At 36.7% G+C, this 22,402-nt stretch overlaps 1 protein-coding gene across 13 annotated transcripts in view; it reads left to right on the top strand.

The window, feature by feature from the left end:
* Positions 1-22,402, top strand: part of NEK1 (NIMA related kinase 1) — a 211,149-nt gene that overhangs the window by 173,021 nt on the left and 15,726 nt on the right. For all 13 annotated transcript variants that reach the window (XM_055385781.2, XM_031010079.3, XM_055385778.2 and 10 more), the window contains 2 exons: positions 5,321-5,409; positions 6,736-6,983. In XM_055385781.2, coding sequence (XP_055241756.2) covers positions 5,321-5,409; positions 6,736-6,983 — 337 coding nt within the window. The remainder of the gene's footprint in view (positions 1-5,320; positions 5,410-6,735; positions 6,984-22,402) is intronic.

Here is a 22,402-nt window from a genome sequence, read left to right as displayed (position 1 = left end):
TAGATTTGAGTCTGTTTGTATACATTTTTTCCTATTCTATTGGTCTGTCTACAGTAAGCTAGTACATACTTTTAATTAATAAATTATAAAATATTTTGGCATTGTTATGTATCGGTTATCAGGTTTTTTATTTAGGTTTTCTATATACTTAACAATTTTTATTCACTTCATTGAAATGAGTGAAGGCTTCTTCCTACTAATGTGTTTCCATTTATTTCATTTTATATTTCAAGTGATTTTTATCTAATGAATGTTGATCGTAAGTTATTTGGTGCATAGATATTCACAAGTATAATACTCTTGTGGTAAATTACACATTATAGCATTATAAAATATCATTGTTTTAGTCTTGCTTAATATTTTTGACTAAGTTTTATCTTTTTATTTATATTTGCCCAATCTGCATTGGCTCATCCTTCTGTTTTCAGCTTTTCTGAATTATTTTATTATGTTTCTGATATCGTTCGTGATTCAGTCTGAAATTTTTGTATTTAAATATCAAGTTAATTTACAGAAGTATGCTATATCTTTGATATGATATAATAGTTGAATTTTGTTGTCATTTTTATTTTATTTGTATATTCTTTTTAGTCTTTTGCTGTATTGGCTTTATTGGTTTTTTTTAACTAATAGATTTCTGTAAGCAATTTTAGTTTACAAAAAAATGAGCAAAAATTATAGACTTACTAGCTACCTCTCACTCCCCACCCCCAACAATTTTTTTTTCTTATTCCTGGCAAGTGATATTTTTAACATCTTGCATTAATGTATTTTATTTGTTACAACTGATGAGCCAATATTGACACATTACTATTAACTTAAAGTTTATAGTTTACATTAGGGTTCACTATTTGGTACATTCTACAAGTTTTGACAAATGTATAATGACATGGATTCACATTACACTATTATTTCTATGATACTGTACAATCCTTTGTGCTTCACCTGTTTATCCTGTCTTCTTTGCACCCCACAATCCCTGGCAGCCACTGACCTTTTTATTGTCTCCATAGTTTTGCCTTTTCCAGAATGTCATCTAGTTATATAGTATGAAGTCTTTAGATTGGCCCCTTTTGCTTAGCAGTATGTGCCCAGTGGCTTACACCTGTAATCCCAGCACTTTGAGAGGCTGAGGTAGGCGGATCTCCTGAGGCCAGAAGTTCGAGACCAGTGTGGCCAACATGGCGAAACCCTGTTCCTACTAAAAATACAAATAAATTAGCCAGGTGTGGTTGTGTGCACGCCTGTCATTCCAGCTACCTGTGTGGCTGAGGCATGAGAATCACTTGAACCAATGGTAGAGGTTGTGGTGAGCCAAGATTGCGCCACTGTACTCCAGCCTAGGTGACAGAGTGAGACTCTGTCAAAAAAAAAAAAAAAAGAAAAACAAAAAAAGCTCCTTAAAGGCAGAGTGTTTTCTATTTTTTAAATCATTTTTACATATTATAGGAATAATAGAAAACCAGTGTTTGATATGTGTGTATGGAAATTTAATAAATGGTAAAGATTTCTAATCAACATAAAAAGATAATCTATTTAATACCTGCTTTTGGGACAAATCAATCACAATTTGGAAGAAATAAAATAATCATTTCCATTTCTGAAATCATTCAACAAAACAATACCAGATTGATTAAAGACCTAAATAAAAAATTTTTAAAGGAGGCAGCCTAACATAAAAATTAATATCCAGAATTTATAAAGAATGTGTATAAATTAATAAAAAAAAGAAGTCCAAGGGAAAAATGGGGAAAGGTGATGAATAGGCTATTCATGAAGGAAGAAACCCAGATAGTAAATACAACAGTATGATACTTTAGGAGTTATAGGGCATCGATAAAATGACAGATGGTAAGTGTTTGAGAGACTAACTTAGTGGAGAACTAGGGTCCTGTGAATGTCACTGCTAGTCAGATACTTACTCCTCCTCAAAGAAGAGTGAGTAAAAGGCAGGGCAAGAGTCCTTTTCCACATCAATGGAAAAGATGTATTTTCCACTGATTGTTTTTCCATAAAATAACATGAAGCAATGGGGAAGAGAAATGATATATCAAATGTATGTGAGGGATTGGGACTATGGTTCTTTGATGGACTGCAAATACATATATGAAATGGTAGAGCCAGTTTAGAGATCCATTTGACAGTTTTTTTAACGTTTTAAATGTGCACATCCTATAATATACCTCTTTTACTTTTGGTATCTACTCTTCAGATCCTTCATACATGAGCACAAAGAAGCAAATGCAGGAATATTCATTCCAGGAGAGTCACAGCCAATAATTTGAAACAGTCTAAATAATCATTAATAAGGAGATAGCTAAAAATACTGCTGTGTTTCTGTATACAGCCATCCTTTAGTATATTTGAGGGATTGGTTCCAGTATCCTTCGTATACCAAAATCTACATATACTCAAGTCCCACAGTGGGTTCTGTGGAATCCATATATATGAAAAGCCAGCCCTCTGTGTACACGGGTTTGCATCCCACGAATACAGTATTTTCAATCCACATTTGGTTGAAAAAAAAATTGCATCTAAGTAGATGCATGAAGTTCAGACCCATGTTGTTCAAGGGTCAACTCTAAAGCATTAATGGAATATAATACAGCACCTAAAAGAATAAATGGGACTCTTCATTAATATGGAAAGATGTCTAAAACATTGATTAATGGAATAAAATAATATTGAATGAAAAAGCCATCTCCATAGATTAGATTAGCATGTAAATTTAAAGGAAAAATCTGGTAAGGTGTGCACCAAACTAATAATAGGGGAAGGCAACTGGAATTCGAGTAGTTAGGAGTCCTGAAAGGAGCTTAACTTTTTTATTGGAATAAAATTCACATAACATAAAATTCACCATTTAAAATTGTAAAAGTCAATTACATTTAGAAATTCACAGTGGTGTACAACCATCACCACTATATAGTTCCAGAACATTTTCATCACCCACCTCTCTATCTGTTAAGCAATCATCCCCCGTTTTTTCCCTCCCCACCAACCTCTGGCAGCCACTAATCTGCTTTCTGTCTCTGTGGATTTAGCAGTACTGGATATTTCTTACAGAATCATATAGTATATAGCCTTTTGTTTCTGGCTTCTTTTACTTAACATACTGTTTTTAGTTTTTCATCCGTGTTGTAGGATATGCCACTTCTTCATTTCTTTTTATGGCTGAATAATATTCCATTATATATATGTATATCCCATATATTTTTATAATTCATCAGTTGATGGGCACGTAGGTTGTTTCCACCATCAGGCTATTGGAAGAGTGCTGCAAAGAACATTGACACACAGTATCTGTTTGAGTCTTTGCTTTCAGTTCCTTTGGGTATATACCTTGGAGTGGAATTGTGGCATCGTATGGTAGTTCAGTTTACCTTTTTGAGGAACCAAGGGGCATTATATTTTGAATGAATAAATATGTTGCTTGACTGGGGAAAGTGGCTCATGCCTGTAATCCCAGCACTTTGGGAAGCCAAGGTGGGAGAGTTATTTGAGGCCAGGAGTTTGATACCAGCCTGGGCAACATAGCAAGACCCCACCTCTACAGAAAAAAAAAAAAGCCAGGCATGGTTGCATGTGCCTGTAATCCCAGCTACTTGGGAGACTGAGGTGGGAGGATCACATGAGCACAGGAGATCAAGGCTGCAGTGAGGTGAGCCATGATTATGCCACTGCACTCCAGACTGGGCAACAGAGCAAGACCCTGTCTCTTAAAATAAATATATATATAAGCTTAAAAAATAAAAAACAGAGGCTGGACATGGTGGCTTATGCCTGTAATCCCAGCACTTTGGGAGGCCGAGGCGGGTAGATCACCTGAGGTCAGGAGTTTGAGACCAACCTGGCCAACATGGCAAAACCCCGTCTCTACTGAAAAATACAAAAATTAGCTGGGTGCAGTGGCATGTGCCTGTCACCCTAGCTACTTGGGAGGCTAAGTCATAAGAATTGCTTGAACCTGGGAGGAGGAGGCGGCAGTGAGCCAAGATTGTGCCACTGCACTCCAGCCTGGGTGGCAGAGTGAGACTCTCTCAAAAATAAATAAAATAAAATAAAATAAAAGCAGAAAATGGTTGAAAATCTGAAAATGAGAAAGTAGAAAATTATTTAAAATTTGAAACAGTCCGGGCACGGTGGCTCATGCCTGTAATCCCAGCACTTTGGGAGGCCGAGGCGGGCGGATCTCAAGGTCAGGAGATCGAGACCATCCTGGCTAACACGATGAAACTCTGTCTCTACTAAAAATACAAAAAATTAGCCAGGCATGGTGGCGGGCGCCTGTAGTCCCAGCTACTCAGGAGGCTGAGGCAGGAGAATGGAGTGAACCCAGGAGGCAGAGGTTGCAGTGAGCCGAGATCGTGCCACTGCACTCCAGCCTGGGCAACAGAGCGAGACTCCGTCTCAAAATAAATAAATAAATTTAAAAAATAAAATAAAATTTGAAACCGATTTAAAAGTATTTAGAAAATAAAAACTTACCTATAAGCTAACTCCCAGAGATAAATTACTGGTACTTTTGGAATATATTCTTCCAGTCTTTAAATTTTTGTTAAAAAAAATGCATGAATTTAATTCCCAGGCATATAGAGATAAAAGTTGTGAGTTCTTTTTTATTTTTTTTCCTCAATCTTAATCCCCTCCGTTTGAGGGTTAAAATATTTTCGTGAATCTTATTCTATTTTTCTGTGCTACAAACTATTTTTTCAAAACCTAACACCATTTAATACAAATTGGTCTGTGAATCACTTTGTTTACTTAACAGTATATCTTACCTATTCTAATCAGTTTATATAGATCTCTGCTTCATTTTTTAACAGCTGCATGATATTCCATGGTATTAATATATTGTAATTGTTTTATATTCTCCACTCTTAAGGGGCATTCCCATTCTTTAAAGTAGTGATTCTCAAACATTAGCATGTATTAGAATGACTTCGGGACTTTTCCCAACTAATTGCTGGGCGTTATCCCCCAAAGTTTCCGATTCACAGGTCAAGGGTGAGGCTGAGAATTTGTATTTCTAACCAGTTTCTTTACTATGCCGTTGTTTGGGGACTGTACTTTGAGAACCATTGTTATAAAACATGGTGAGCCTGGTTGCTGTGAATGATTACTATTTGGTGAGGATTTGAATAGGGTGAAAAATACGTTGTACTTATGTGAGAAAGTATATATGAAAGTGAGAAAAATACTTGGAAGAGGGATCAAAGAATGCTAGTGAACTTGTGTTCCATTTCCTGTATTTTAGAGCACTTTTATTTCTGGTAAACTGAGTGTGTGTGTTTTTAATTGGTGTACCCATCTGTGGCAGGTCGGCAGATAGGATCACCATTCCGGAAAATGAAGTTTCTGAAGATGGAGTCTCAAGTACTGTGGACCAACTTAGTGACATTCATATAGGTAAGCATCATTGCATTAGTCTAATTACTTTCTGGAAGATGTTAATGATTATTAACATCATCCTGTTTTATTTGGGTAATATATAAATAAGAAAGCATTCCTTATCAGTCATCTCAATCATTTAAAAAATATAATAGGCATAGCACACTGGACTACATTAATAAGCCTGGATTGTATGGCAACATGGCAGTGAAAGTTTTTGATCAGTTATTTTTATTGAATATTAAAAATGAAAAGAATTACTTGCCAAAGCTAAGCCAGTGTACTAAGGACATTAAATAAATTGTTTTCTTTTTAAAATAGTATTAGTTAAAATGTAAGAAAGGTAGGCTGGGTGTAATGGCTTACACCTGCAATCCCAGCACTTTGGGAGGATCACTTGCGGCCAGAAGTTTGAGACCAGCCTGGACAACATAGTGCTACTCCATCTCTACAAAAACATTTTTAAATTAGCCAGGCATGGTGGCATGCCTGTTGTCCCATCCACTCAGGAGACTGAGGTGAGAGGATTGCTTGAGGCCAAGACTGCACTCCAGCCTGGGCAATAGACCAAGACCTATTTCTTAAAAAGAAAAGAAAAAATAATTTTTTTCATCTAACCTATGGGAACAAAGATAAACTGGAACTAAATATGTATCTAAATAGTGTATTTTTTCACCTTTCTTTGGATTTATGTCTTTTTTTTTTTCATTTTGTTTGTTTTTCTTGAGAGACAGGGTCTCACTCTGTTGCCCAGGCTGGAGTGCAGTGGCGCGATTATAACTCACTGCAGCCTCGAACTCCTGGGCTCAAACAACCCTCACCTCATCCTCCAGAGTAGCTGGGACTATAGGCATGCGCTACTACACCCAGCTAATTTTATTTTTTGTGGAGACGTAGTCTCAGTTGCTCAGGCTGGTTTCAAACTCCTGGCCTCAAGCAATCCTCCACCTTGGCTAATTTTATTTTATTTTTTGTGGAGAGAGAGTCTCACTTAGTTGCTCAGGCTGGTTTCAAACTCCTGGCCTCAAGCAATCCTCCCATCTTGGCCTCCTGAGGGGCTGGGATTACAGGCATTAGCCACCATGCCCAGCCTTGTGTCTGTATTGTAGAACTTTCAATATAATGAAAGTACATAACAAATTAAATCAACTCTCTGAAGATAAAACATTGTATCCTATTAAAGATTATTCAGAAGGTAATATACTGACACACATATTTTGATTTTATTTTCCTGATATGTGGGTTTTTTGCTAGAATTTGTGTTACATACTGTGCCTTATCAATATCATTTAGAACTTTAAGTACTGTATAGACTTACCACATAATCTCTCCTTTCTACCACAGAGCCTGGAACCAATGATTCTCAGCACTCTAAATGTGATGTAGATAAGTCTGTGCAACCAGAACCATTTTTCCATAAGGTGGTTCATTCTGAACACTTGAACTTAGTCCCTCAAGTTCAGTCAGTTCAGTGTTCACCAGAAGAATCCTTTGCATTTCGATCTCACTCGCATTTACCACCAAAAAATAAAAACAAGAATTCCTTGCTGATTGGACTTTCAACTGGTCTGTTTGATGCAAACAACCCAAAGGCAAGTATGGTCCTCAAATGGAAAATATTATCCATTCGATAACATGTATTATTGTTTTTCTTTTATAAACCATAATATTGAGTTTTAATCTCTTAACACAGACACAAACACACATCCAACAAAAACCTCCATCTTCTGAGCAAATAAATTGCAATTGAGAGTACAACTAGGATAAAGACTATTTCATTGGCTTCCTGTTCAGGATTTTTTTTATAGAGTCTTTTACTTGAGCAAAAAGTCCCTTTATATACCCTCATGCACTATTGCTCTTTCCCACTACCCAACCTGACTTCCATTTTTAGTATCACACTAAGTTTAAGCAATATATCTTAAATAATCAGAGGTGCTATATTGCCTAATTTGTATATAAAAACATTAATAGATATTCATATGCACTTTCTGGTAGAAGTTTTTCAGACCTCTTTTTCTCACTTGCTATTTTTGAATATATGTAACCAACTTTTTCTTATAAAAAATATCTCTACAGAAAATGTTGAAACGCAGGTAAAAATAAGAAATAATCATTTGTTATATTACTCTTTATATAACCTTTGCATATACATAACTTTTTACCAAAATAAGATTTTATGTATACTCTTTATAACCTTTTCTATTCAATATATATTATGACATTATTGCAAATGCCATTATTACAATACTGTGATGAAAATAGCACTTTGTCATTGTCACATATTCTCTTTATATCATCATAAATAACCACATATTCCATTGAGCTGCTTATCATAATCTTTTTACAAATCTTTTTCTATTGTCATGCCTTTCCGCTGTAATTTTTGTTGTTGTAATCACACCTCTTATCTCTGTACATATCTACAATTATTTCCCTAAAATAAATTTCTATAAGTGGAATTCAAAAGGTTATATTGTATACTGCCTGATTTCCAAATAGTTTATAGTGCTGTCAATAGTATGTGAAAGTACATCCATTTCTCTGTGTGTTAAATACCACCCACTATTATTATTTACTTAAAAATTGTCTATTTATCAAATGAGTAATGGTATTGATTTGTATACATTTATGTTTCTGTGTTTTACAAATGAGGTTGGGCATTTTTTTTTTATTTTAGCCTGTAAAAGAATGAACTGCCTGAATTCTTTAGTCCTTAACTATTTTTTAAATATGTCATTTTGGCCAGGCATGCTGGCTCATACCTAGAATCCCAGCACTTTGGGAAGCTGGGGTGGGCGGATCACTTGAGCTCAGGAGCTCGAGACCAGCCTGGCCAACATGGCAAACCCCATCTCTACTAAAAATACAAAAATTAGCTGGCGTGGTCATGTGGGCCTGTAATCCCAGCTATTTGGGAGGCTGAGGCAAGAGAATCACTTGAACCTGGGAGGTGGAGGTTGCAGTGAGCCAAGATTGCAATATTGCACTCCAGCCTGGGTGACAGAGTGAGTCTCTGTCTCAAATAAATAATAAATAGTCACTTTGATTTTCAATTTAATTTTCCAACAGGGTATACTTTCATTTTGTGGAGTATTTTCTTATGCTTATCTTAAATTTAGAGATTATCAAATTTCCTCATTTATCTAATATCAGTCTTTTGAAAGGTGTGAACTACCAAAACCAATTTATGATCTTCAGAGTTAGAGAGAAAGTCCTATAGATAAGGACTATCATACAATTCATGTACTTTTTTTGTAGTAAAGATGTATAGCCATCTTTAGCTCAGAGCTTCTTAATACCTATTGCCATCTATAAAGTTAATATTCTTTGCATAATACATTTGATTGTTTGATTTTCTTTTATGACCTTAAGAGTTCTATAGAAGAACTTACTCTGGAAGTAACCACAGCAAATTAGAAGCAGCAATGCAGATTTCATGTAGAGGAGTATGAGGAAAAGAGGCAAGAAAAAACACTAGAAAATCAAAGCAGTCTGTAGCCATTTAGGAAAAGAACACAAAACCATCCCTGCCCGTTCTATAAATATTTATATAATCTGTTTACTAAGGTGGGATAATTTAACCTTTTATAAGCATGTTTAAAGCTCTTTTTTGCAAATGTTAAGTTATATTACTGGTGGGATTTTTTTCTTGATTGAGGAAATTCCCCTTGTGCTTTGGATCCCACCTCCTCACTCTTCAAGGAACTGACTTCATTAATTTTGCCACTCTAACCCGTGTCATCAACTTTTTCTATAGTGGATCATTTACTCAACATGTATGTTCTAATAAATCTCATCAAAAATAGCAAACTTCTTTTGAGCACAGTATCCTTCTTTACCTACGACCCCATTTCTCTATCCCCTTTTGCAACCAAGCATCTTGACTATGTTGCAGTCTCATTGCAGTTTCCACATACATTCACTTCCCAATACATTCCAATATGGCTTTTACCCTGCTCGTCCACTGAAGCGGCTCTGTTCAGATAGTTAGTTACCAGTATGTTGCCAAATTCTCTGCACCATTTTCTCTTTCACCTTTCTTAGCTTTTCTTCTTTCAACAGAGTTCATATATGCTGTACTTTTAAATTCACTTTATCTGTTGGCTCCCTTTATATTGTACTTTCCTAGTTTTTCTCTGAACTCAGTAGTCACTCTTCTGTCTCCACTGCTGGTGGATCCTACTCTAACAAATTTCTTAAAAATAATGTGTGTTTTTCTACTGTGAAATATGCTATGAATGTCTATTAAGTCAAATTGGTTGATAGTGTTCAAGTCTTCTGCATCTTTACTGATTTTTTAATCTATTTGAACTATAAATTGGTGAGAGAAGATTGAAATTCTTAACTACGCTTGTGTAGAGTCGATTTTCACACTGCTTTCAAGAAGTACCTGAGACTGAGTAATTTATGAAGAAAATAGATTTAATTGACTTACAGTTCCGCATGGCTGGGGAGGCTTCAGGAAACTTAACCATCATGGCAGAAGGTGAAGGGGAAGCAAGGCATATCTTACATGGCAGCAGGAGACAGAGAGAGGGAGAGAGCGTGGGCACGAAGGGGGAAGTGCCACACACTTTTAAATTGTCAGATCTCATGAGAACTCACTCACCATCACAAGAACAGCATGGGAGAAATCTGCCCTCATGATCCAGTCACCTCCCACCAGGTCCCTTCACTGACTCTTGGGGATTACAATTCCAGATGAGATTTGGGTGGGGACATAGCCAAACCATATCAACTTGTATAGATAACTATTTCTTCTTTCAGTTATGTCAGTTTTTATTTTATGTATTTTGAAGTTCTGTTTTGGGGCAAATAAAAATTTAGCATTCTTATGTCTCCTGGATGAATTGATATGTTTATGTTTATGAAGTATCCTTTTTGTTTGATCACGTTGTTCAGTATCCTTACTGATTTTCTTTCTACTTATCAATTACTGAAAAGGAGTGTTGAAATTTCCACTCAGTTGCATTTAAACTAAGAATCAATATGTCTTCTTAATGAATCAACCCCTTTGTCACCATGAAATGAATCCTTTTATCACTAGTCATATCACCTTGTCTGAAACATTTTCTCTGGTTTTATTATAGCCATTCCAGCTTTCTTATGCTTAATCTTTATATGGTATATATACATTCTTTACTGCTCTTAACCAAACATTTTATATTTAAAGTGGATTTCTTACAGTTAGCATGTTAGTCAAGTCTTGTTTTTAACAAGTCTAACAATCTCTTTTAATTGATTAGACAATTTACATTTAATGTAATTATTAATATCACAACCATATGATTGGGTTTAAACCTACCATTTTGCTATTTGTTTTCTATTTGTCTGATCACTTTTTTGTTCCCTTTTTACTTTCATTCTTCCTTCTTTTGGATTTAGTATTTTTAGCACCTTATTTTATCTCTACTGTTTGTTTTCAAGGTACATCTTTAGCTTAGCATAATCTCCCTTCAAATAATATTATACCACTTCACATATGTCATAAAAACCTTACAACTATAGGCAGTCATGCATCACATAATGACATATCAGTGAATTACAGACCCCATATACAGCAGTGGTCCCATAAGATTATAATAGAGCGAAAAATTCCTCTCACCACCTAATGACATCGTAGTGTCACAGTGTAGTGCATTACTCACATGTTTGTGGTGATGCTGATATAAACAAACCTACCACACTGCTAGTCCTATAAAAGTTTAGGACATACAATTATGTACAGTACCTAATGCTTGACAACAATAATAATTGACTGCATGCCTGGTTTGTGTATTTTTAATACTTTACTTTTTATCATTATTTTGGAGTGTTCTACTTATTGAAAGAAAGTGAACTGTAAAACAGCCTCAGGCAGGTCCTTCAGGAGGTATTTCAGTGTATAGTGTATAGTTATCACAGGAGATGACAGCTTCATTCGTGTTATTGCCCTTGAAGACTTTCTAGATTGGAGGTGGAAGACAGTGATATTGATGATCCTGACCCTCTGTAGGCATAGGCTAACGTGTGTGTTTGTGTCTTCAAGTTTATAAAGTGAAAAGGTTACAGTAAGATAAGGTTAATTTATTGAAGACAGAAAATTTTTAAATACATTTAGTGTAGTCTATGTATACAATGTTTATAAAGTCCACAGTAGTGTACGCTAATGTCCCAGGCCTTCACATTTCACTCACCACTCACTCACTGGCTTACCCAGGGCAACTTCCAGTTCCACAAGCTCCATTCATGGTAAGTACCTATACAGGTGCACCATTTTTAATCTTTTATATGGTATTTTGACTATACCTTAGTGTTTAGATAGACAAATATTTACCATTGTATTACAATCTTCTATAATATTGAGTGTAGTAACATGCTATACAGGTTTGTAGCCTAGGAACAATAGGCTGTACCACATATCCTAGATATGTAGTAGGCTAATACCATCTAGGTTTGTGTAATTACACTCTATGATGTTCACACAATGACAAAATTGCCTAACAACACTTTTCTCGTAATGTATCTTTGTTAAGCAAAGCATGACTGTACTTCCATTCCCGTCCTGCCTGTCCTTTGTGGTATTGTTGTCGGGTATTTTTTCTACCACGTTCTAAATTCCACAATACATTTTTATTATTTTTGCTTAAACATTCGTTTATCTTTTACAGAAGTCAGAAATTGAGAAAGTATTTTATATTTACATGTTTACTATTTCTGACATTTTTTGTTCCTTTGTACAGAATTCAAGTTTCTATCTGGTATTCTTTTTCTTCCACTTTAAGAACTTCCATTAACACTTCTTACACAGCCCTGTTGATGATGATTTTTTTTTTCAGATTTTGTTTGTATGAAAGTGTTTTTATTTCACCTTCATTTTGAGTGGATATTTTCACTAGATATAGAATTATATTGTCTTCTGGGTTGCATTGTTTCTAAGAAATATGTGAGCTTTCTTATCTTCATGTATATAGAGTATCTTTCTCTCTGGCTTCTTTTACAGGTTCCTTTTTATCACTGGTTTCTAGCATTTTGATTATTAAATGCTTTGGTAAGGGTTTTGGGGAGTAAGGTTTTTGGAGTAAGGTTTTATAGGACTAGCAGTGTGGTAGATTTGTTTATATCAGCATCACCACAAACGTGAGTAATTCATTAAACTATGACACTACAATGCCATTAGGTGGTGAGAGGAATTTTTCAGCTTTATTATAATCTTATGGGACCAATGCTGTATATGGGGTCTGTAATGTGTGTGTGTTTATCCTGCTTTGGGGTTCATTGATCTTCTTGGACCCTTAGGTTTATACTTTTCATTAAATTTGGAAAAGTTTTGGCTATTATTTCAATTAAATATTTTTTCTCTCTCTCTACTACCTTTTCTGTGACTCCAGTTACATATGTTAGACTCTTTGATACCATTCCACGGGTCACTAAGATTATGTTCCTTTTGTTTTCAGTCTTTTTTTCTCTCTGTACTTCATTGTGGATAAATTCTATTAGTATGTATTCACGTTTACTTATCTTTTTTCTGCAATAATATACTATTAATCCCACTCAGTGAAACTTTTATTTCGATATTGTGTGTTTTATCTTTAGAAGTTGTTTTTGTATCTTTCATTTCTCTCCACATTATGTTCGTGTTTATCCTTTAATAATCCATTAAAATAGCTGGCTTAATATCCTTATGTGCGAGTTCCATCATCTTTGTATCTTTTTCTGTTGACTTATTTTTCTACTGGTTATGGATCATATTTTCCTACTTCTGGGTGTGTTTTATAATTCTTTATTTGAAGGTGGACCTTGTGAATATTATATTCCTAGGTCTCTGATTTTTTTGTTATTATCTTCCTGTAAAGAGTGTTGGGTTTAAGTTAGTCAAGTTACTTGTGGATCTATTTTACACTTTTAAACTTTGTTTTTAAGCTTTGCTAGGACAAGTGTAAAGTTGTCTTCATTCTAGAGCTAGTTAACTTATTTCCAAGGCATGACCCTCTAGGGCCTCCACTGTACATCACAGGTGATCTTGAGGAAACACCTCCCTGCCAGTCAGTTTGATCATCTCCTACCTGCATGAGCTCTGAGCATTGTTCAGCTTACAACTCCCCAGTTGTTTTGGCCTAGCTTTGTGAAGTTTCATTCTGCATATTCATGGCCTGTGCTCATCAAAGACTCAAGAAAACTACCTTGCAAAGTTTTGAAGTTTTTTTTGTTTTATTTTAATGAATCTCTCTTTTCTAGTTCTACCTCCCTGGACTTTGATCTTTGTCTCATCAGTCTAGCAAGGCTGCACCCAAAGTCCAGATATTTTCTCCAGGCAGAAAGCCAGTTTAGTGGTAGGGTTTACTTCATTCATTTCCCTTCTCACAGGGATCACAGTCTTGTGCTGCTTATTGTTTAATATCTAAACACAATGTCATGTATTTTGTCCAGTTTTCTAGTTGTTCCCTGTGGGAGTTAAGTCTGGCCATTATTACTCTCTCATGGCCAGAGCTGGAAGTCTCCAGAAGATAAATGTGATATTTCAAGGCTATGTCCTGGGCCTTCTCTATTTGCATTTGCTTCCCAAGTAATCTGACCCCAAGGCTTTAAATATAATTTATATGCTGATGATACTCAACTTTATTATTCTAGTTCTTTCCTACAGATTATTCATCTATTTCATCAATCTACTAGTCATATCAACCAATTGTTTCCTAACTTCTCTTCCTAATTCTGTGGCTGCCTGTGTGAAATCCATTGTCCAAATAGAAACCAGAAGTCTTTTTTAGTATTATAAATTATGTCAAATCACAGCCATGCTTAAGACTTCAGTGGCTTTCTGCTGCTTAACTAATATTCAGACTCTTTACCATGGTCTACAAGGTTTCATATGGCATTGACTGCCTCTCTGTCTGACCTCAAAACATTTTTCTCTAGCTCATTCTAACATTTTCCCTTGATACACCAGTCCCTTTCCTGCAGTAGAGTTTGCACTTGCTGTTACCTGGCCTGAAATGAGCTTCTCTTTGTTCTTTTCAACTGTGACTCATTATAGTCTTTCAAGTGGGGCCTTGGCTTCATTTCCATTTCTAGTAATTGCCATCCCAAGTAATGTCAGACATCATCATCTTGGCCATCAGGTTGGAAAATTACAGTTATAGGACATGCTACTATAGCACATACAGGAAACTCTAATATAGTAGTTGTTAGCGTTTCAGCTTCACTTATTACTGTGATTTTATTTAAAGTATATTCATGAATGCACTTAATCTTTTTTTAATGTTAGAGACAGGGTCTTGCTGTGTCTCCCAGAATGGAGTGCAGTGGTGCAATCATGGCTCACTGCAGCCTCAACCTCCTGGGCTCAAGCAATCTTCCTGCCTCAGCCTCCTGAATAGCTGGGACTACAGGCATGCTTCACCATATCTGGCTAATTTTTAAATTTTTTGTAGAGACAAGGTCTCGTTATGTTGCCCAGACTGGTCTGGAACTCCTGGGCTCAAGCAATCCTCCCACCTTGACCTCTCAAAAGTGCTGGAATTACAGGCGTGAGCCACCATGCCCAGCCACATGTGCTTAATCTTAATCTTTGAGTACCTCTGATAACATCTAGACATTTATGTATCTGTGATACCTAATGTGAGGATTGTTACAGTACACCAAAGATCTGTCTTAAATAAGATGTACATTAATATATCTTTATGCTGTCAGTTTACTTTGGTGAGTAGTATAAGAAATTCTCTAGAAGACTTTTGTATTTACCTTGAGGATGTTGTTGTAAATCTTATCTACCACACAGTTTGAGAAGGAACAAATAAGTGAAAACACTTGTAATGCATTATGATAATTCCTGTAATGGAGAGATGAATGTGGGATAGTGGGACCACTGAAGAGGAAATGATTAAGTCTGTCCTAGAACAAAGAAAGATTTCTGAAAAAGTTCGCATGGTGGATAAGACATGAGAACATTTAAAGCAAAATTAACTGTCATGAACATGAGATAGCACAGTGTGTTTGAGGCATTACAACTAGTTCTTAGTAACTCAGATGTGAAGGAGGTAAGATTCCGGTCATTCTTGTCCTTAAGCAGATGTCCTTAGTTTTCGAATCTGTGGGATCTTTTCCCCGGTTTCTAGAAAAAGTTTCTCTTTTTTCTGAATAAAGGAATACAATGTCTTAAAGACATAAAAGTGGAGCTGTTCTTGTGGCCCAAGTCCTCCCTTGTCCTCTTGCCCCTACCCCGCCCTCCACCTCACAAGCAGTTCCTTAGCCATGTGTTTAGAGCCCTAGAATTCTGGGAATGTGCTCTGGATCATGATACTAAGGCATTCCTTTAATGTACTTTAAAGGGCTCTTTTTGCAGAAACTAAGATGTAATGACAGTAAACTGAATTACATGTTTAAGCAACCATACAGATAGTAGTTAGTGGCTTAGTTGATCACTGTAAGACTGGCAGTCAGAGTAATGCTTTGATTGCCACCATTCATCAGCAGGGATAGGCCTGGAATAAGCAGTTATTCCAGAAGACTGCCCTTCCTTTTATACTACATATTTGTTTATACCCTGCTTCAGACCAGAAGAATTGATCACATCCAAATATATAGATTGTACTAGAGAATATGCATTACAAATCAGCAAGCCATTAGCGACTATTATACATAGTTATTAATATTGAGTATAAGATTTGTTTAAATGATAGTCAAAATGAAAAGAGAATTATAAACTATGCCATATTCCCCAGAGGAGAGAAATATATAAATTGTTCAGGGGAATAAATGCTTTCCTTGCTTCTTCCCTCTGTAAGGGATTTCTCTACTGGAGTTTTCTGTAACAGCCAATAAATTCTGTAACCTGTGATAACTTCAGTACTACTTCTACTGTAAATACAGTAGATGATTTTATAAGGTAGCTATAAAGTGACTTACTAAAATGAGGTATCACACTTGGAGATCACTGAAAGTTTGGGAAAGGTCAAAATTAAATAGTCTAAAATTGTTGTTTTCTCATGCTTTTGTTTACATAAGGACAGATTCTAGATTACCAAATGAATTAGCTGTTTGTCTTTGAAAGAGTCACATTTTGCAATATAGCTTTTAATAGATTATTCAGTGGATGGCACTGCAAAGGCATGCCATGCAGTGCTCTATGTTGTTGGTTGATAACTTTGAAATCCAATGAGGCGGTGATACAATTGATAACCTATAATGGAAAATGACTATAACTCAGACTCTAGTTTGGTTAGGTGGCCAGCTATTTTTGTTAAAGTAGGTTACAGAGCAATTTTTAATCAAAACTAGAACTTCTTCATGAAAACTTTTTTGTTCATTCACCATTTTGTTCATTCACCTTTGATTAATGATCAGTTTGTTTTAAACCATACAGCCTTAACTCTAGAATTTTAATGTGGGTACCGTGAAGAATGTTTGTCTAAAATACAGATTCTTACACCTCACAGCTAAAGGTATTTGTTTTAATATATCTGGAGCAGAGGTCAGGAATATGCATTTTTGGCACACACCGTAAGTAATTCTGCTGCTGGTTGTCCACATTCCGCACTTGAGAAATACTGCCACAGATCACAGTTGACCTAATTGCAGCCTGGAAAGTGTTTAAAGTATGTTATATGTCAACCCTCCTTGACCGCTAAAAATATTAATAATGCTTCAAAGGAATGTCTAATTTTGAGTGCTGTGCCTTTCTGATGAATTATAATTATGAACACTTTGTCAAATACATTCATAAATATTAAGTTAATTTTCTATATAGGGTTATTGGATAACAACCAATAAAATTTTGGAAAGAGATTACTAATATGAGGTTTACTTCTTGGTGGTAATAAAAAAGAAGTACCAAATTTAAGACCATATTATCAGAGTAATACAGATTATACTGACCTTTCTGTTGTTACTAGTAGGATGTATGACTGTAACTCATTAAAATTTAAGCAAATAGATTCTAGATCAGAAAACAGCCTTGCATTGTTCATAATTATTAATATTTTTTGTCTTGGGAAGTAGCTATGAACTACCATCTAATAAAAGTATACTAATTATTAGTGTAATAGTAGCTGGCTAATAGTATGAATAGTATTCTATATACTGTTCTAGCTGCTTGACATATAATTACTTCTCACAATGACCCTATGTGACAAATACTGTTTTTGTTCAGACTGAGTCTCGCTCTGTCACCCGGGCTGGAGTGCAGTGGCACAATCTTGGCTCACTGCAACCTCTGCCCTCTGGGTTCAGGTGATTCTTCTGCCTCAGCCTCCCAAGTAGCTGGGATTACAGGCACCCACCACCATGCCCAGCTAATTTTTGTATTTTTAGTGGAGACGGAGTTTCACCATGTAGCCCAGGCTCGTCTTGAACTCCTGACCTCAAGCAATCTGCCCAGCTCGGCTTCCCAAAGTTCTAGGATTACAGGCATGAGCCATTGCACCTGGCCATTAATACTGTTGTCTCCATTTTACGGATGAGGAAATTACAATGCAGAGAGGTGAAGTACATGGTGGATCAGTATAGATTTTGAAGGACGTATTAGTGACATGAAGTGACTGATCTAGTTTCTCACACAGAGACAAAGACTGATTAAAGGTCATTTAAATTTGTACTTTCTCTTTATCACTTATTTATTCATAAAATAACTGTTGCCTGTGGTGAAGTACTTCCTGCATTGCCATCTTATATGAAAACTTGCCTGGAAAACTTTGGAATTTGTTGTAGAGGAATGTGGCATAAAATTTAGGTGTATTTGGGAGGCCGAGGCAGGAGGATCACTTGAACCCAGGAGTCTGAGAGCAGCCTGAGCAACATAGTTAGCCCCCACCTCTACAAAAACATTTTAAAATTAGCCAAGCGTGGTGGCACACACCCACCTCTAGTCCCAGCTGCTTTGGAGGCAGAGGTGGGAGCATCACTTGAGCCCAGGAAGTCAAGGCTGCAGTAAGCCGTGCTCATGCTGTCACGCTCCAGCCTGGATGACAGAGCGTGACCCTGTCTCAAAAAAAAATTAGCTGTAATATTTAAATATTAACAACTATAGTTTGAAGGAGTAAAGAGTTGCTTTAAAAAAAAAGTGACATAAACTAAATTAACACCACACATCTATGGTGTTAAGTGAACAGAATGGTAGAGTTTATAGCCCACAAATCAGAACAGTCTGAAAAGTTTGGGTCCTTATATTTGTTCATTGAGTGAACTCCATCAAAGAGACATTCAATCTCAATCTCCCTTGCCTCTCTCCTTGCCTCCCTCTTTCCCTCTCTTTCTTCCTCTCTCTTCCTCCCTCCCTCCCCCCACCACCCCTCTCAGTCTTATTCCAGCAGAGACCTATGGCTCCTGAAACGTGGATAAGCCTTTCTCCTTTCTGTTGCCACAACTGTTCTCTGGTCTTGTGGTGATAACTTTTCTATGTTCAGAATTCCCAGAGTCAGGATATTTTTCTTCCCTAAAAGTATCATAAGGCAAAGACTGGATCTATTTTCAGTCACCATTATATCCTCAGCATCTAATACATGGTTAATGCCCAATAAATTCTATCAGTGGATAGAATGTATTCATCAGTTAGGGACTTTTTACATGTGGTTGCTTTGTACCTTACCAAATCTAGCTTTGTTTTGATAAAGGTATAGGCAGGCCAAAGAAGTCCAATAGTAGAAGATAATGGTGAAGCATGGTTTAAAGTTCATTCTCTACCATAAAGCTTTCCTTTTCTTTGTCCTGTTAGGGAGAATTCATCAGTGATGGGTTTTGATTAAAAGCCTTTTACAAGGAGGCTTTTAAAAGTAGAAATCAGTCTAGGGAAACACTGTTCCACCTTCAGGAGAAACAAAGGTAGGACAGGTGATAAGCAGGTTAAAGCCAGTGATACAGTCTTGTATTCTTCTCTAAAGAACAACTGTTTCTTTAAAAGTACAAACTGGTTAAGCCTGTTTGGTTGTCCTCACAAGTGGATACAGGATGAATTTGTGGAGTTCCCCACAAATTCTCACTCTGAGTCAAGCTATTGTAAGGCAGATTCATTTAGTCAACAAATATTTATTAAATATCTGCTGTGTGCCGGGTACCTCTCTAAATGCTAGAGTTAACAGTAGTGAGGAAAACAGACAAAAATCCTCTGCTCATGGAGCCATTCTAATTGGAGAATATAAATGATAAAATACATGATCATAAATAAATGGAAAAATTGAAGCAAGGCTAGTGAAGAAAGTTTGTGTACATGAGCCCCATTTCTCCTCCTTATCTGGAGCCTGCTAGTCAGGTATGAAGGTATTCCTCAGAGGTTACTCCTGGCTGGGATACATGCCTTCATAATGCAGTGAATGGTCTGTAGGCCAACATAGGTTTGTAAAGATTCAAATCAAAACTTTGCATTTGTTGTGATTTTATAAAGGGAAATTATCAATATATTTTTCCAATGGAATTTTTAAAAATAGTAACATTTTCAAGATTTGATTAATTTATAATCCCATGAAATCTGAAGTAGGTTGAGATAGAGAATTACCTGCTAACTCCACTTCATTTGCAGCCAGTTAAAATGACATAAAAGTCAGTCATGGCGGTGCGCAGTGACTCACGCCTGTAATCTCAGCACTGTGGGAGGCCGAGGCAGGTGGATCACCTGAGGTCAGGAGTTTGAGACCAGCCTGGCCAACATGGTGAAACCCCATCTCTACTAAAAATACAAAATTAGCCAGGTGTGGCGGCACATGCCTGTAATCCCAGCTACTCTGGAGGCTGAGGCAGGAAAGTCGCTTGAACCCAGGAGGCAGAGGCTGCAGTGAGCCGAGATTGCATCATTGCACTCCAGCCTGGGCAGCAAGAGCGAGACACCATCTCAAAAATAAAAAATAAGTCAGTCAGTCATGACCACTGAGACTTAAAAAAAAAAAAATAGTAATATCAGTTTTATTTTTGATAAAGCTCTACTGGAAAATGTGGCTTAGGTTTGGCTTAAAATCATGCCTCTCAATATTTTCCTCCAGTGACTAGTCCTTGGAATCTGAAGAACAAACTTTCTTAACCCACAATAAGAGCTTTATATCCATCAAGCTCCAGTAGCAGGAAGACTGAGAGCGAGACCTATCTTGTCCCTAGAAAGCAGGCGTAGGCCTGAGCTATTTGTGCTCACCACAAGGCAACAGAAGGGAAACAGGATACGCACGCACACACTCTGTGGCAGGCAGATCTGAGAAAGAGAACAGGAAGGACACACACTTTATTGTCAGTGCCCTCTTGCAAATTTGCCTTCAGTCAGCTCGTGTTGCTTCACTTTAGGATAGTGAATAAGGGATGGAGAGAGACCAGATGTGTTCTGTGGATAGGGAGTGGGACAAAAAACTGATCTCCTTTATGAAAACTTGAGAATTTCTTGTTAAAGCAAATGCAAAGTGGCAAAAAATGATGAATGTATAATTCACATAAATAGCACATGTACCTTAGATGTCTTTTGATTTGTTAAAGTATTCCATTATTAGATAATGTCCATAATTTTTGTCTTTGGGAAGTGTTCCTAAGTTTTAAATTAATGTTTTAAATCCATTTTGAGCCTGATGTATCGGTTGAAGTAAGTAGATATTCACAGTGGTTATTCTTAGAGAGCAGCAGCAGCATTTAATTGCAGTAAACAGAGGCTAAAAGAATGTGCCCATCATAAGACATTTGGTAGTGTAACTAGAATACTACTACTTCCTGATTTTAAAATACTGGAGCTCAAAGAGTGTATTAGAATTACTATGAGTAGAATTTTTTAGTTGAAGTTCTGTTAATGCAAGTAATACTGAATTCATTCACTATGTTATATGTTTCTCTACATCTTTGAAAAAAAATAGAACTAACCAGCAATAAAAACTGAAGGAAACATTTTAAGGTTTCCTAAAATTTGGTACTCCTGTTTGAACTTATAATGGTACCAAATGCTAGATGTGTAAATTATCATGTAACAATCTTGAAAAAAAAAAATACTGTACATGAAGATCTCAGCCAGTGTGTTATAGATGAGCTGTTATTTTCAGAAAGAGTTCTTTTTGTGGATATTAAAACTATAGAATATTGTTTAAACAACATAGAAATAGTAGAATCAGAATTATAGAACTGAAAGTGTTCTTTTATAAAATTCTCTTGACCAAAGATGAATAACCTGTTTCAAACTTACCAGTCTACTATTCAGAATCTACCAGGAACTCAAACAAATAAGAAAAAAACAATCCCATCAAAAAGTGAGCAAAGGGCATTAATAGACATTTCTGAAAAGAATATAAACAACAAACATATGAAAAACTGCTCAACATCACTAATCATCAGGGAAATGCATATTAAAGCCACAATGAGATACCACCTTACACCTGCAAGAACGGCCGTAATTTTTTCTTTTCTTTTCTTTATTTTTTGAGACAAAGTCTCGCTCTGTTGCCCAGGCTGGAGTGCAGTGGTGTGATCTCAGCTCACTACAGCCTCCGCCTCCTACGTTTAAGCAATTCTCCTGCCTCAGCCTCCCAAGTCGCTGGGATTACAGGCGCATGCCACCACACTGGCAGATTTTTGTGTTTTTAATAGAGACAGAGTTTCACCACGTTAGCCAGGGTAGTCTCAAACTCCTGACCTCAAGTGATCCATCTGCCTCGGCCTCCCAAAGTGCTGGGATTGCAGGTGTGAGTGAGCCACTGCACCCGGCCAAGAATGGCCATAATTAAGAAGTCCAAAAACAGGTAAGTGGCCGGGCGCGGTGGCTCACGCCTGTAATCCCAGCACTTTGGGAGGCCAAGACGGGCAGATCATGAGGTCAGGAGATCGAGACCATCCTGGCTAACATGGTAAAACCCCGTCTCTACTAAAAATACAAAAAATTAGCTGGGCGTGGTGTAGGGCGCCTGTGGTCCCAGCTACTCAGGAGGCTGAGGCAGGAGAATGGCGTGAACCCGGGAGGCGGAGCTTGCAGTGAGTCGAGATCGCGCCACTGCACTCCAGCCTGGGGACAGAGCAAGACTCCGTCTCAAAAAAAAGAAAAACAATAAGTAAAACAATAGATGTTGGCTTGGATGTGGTGAAA

Source organism: Gorilla gorilla, chromosome 3 (genome assembly GCF_029281585.2).
Source record: "Gorilla gorilla gorilla isolate KB3781 chromosome 3, NHGRI_mGorGor1-v2.1_pri, whole genome shotgun sequence".
In the NCBI taxonomy this organism is placed as follows: Eukaryota; Metazoa; Chordata; class Mammalia; order Primates; family Hominidae; genus Gorilla; species Gorilla gorilla.
The sequence above is the reverse complement of the archived record's forward strand: the minus strand, read 5'-3'. Positions and strand labels throughout refer to the sequence as shown.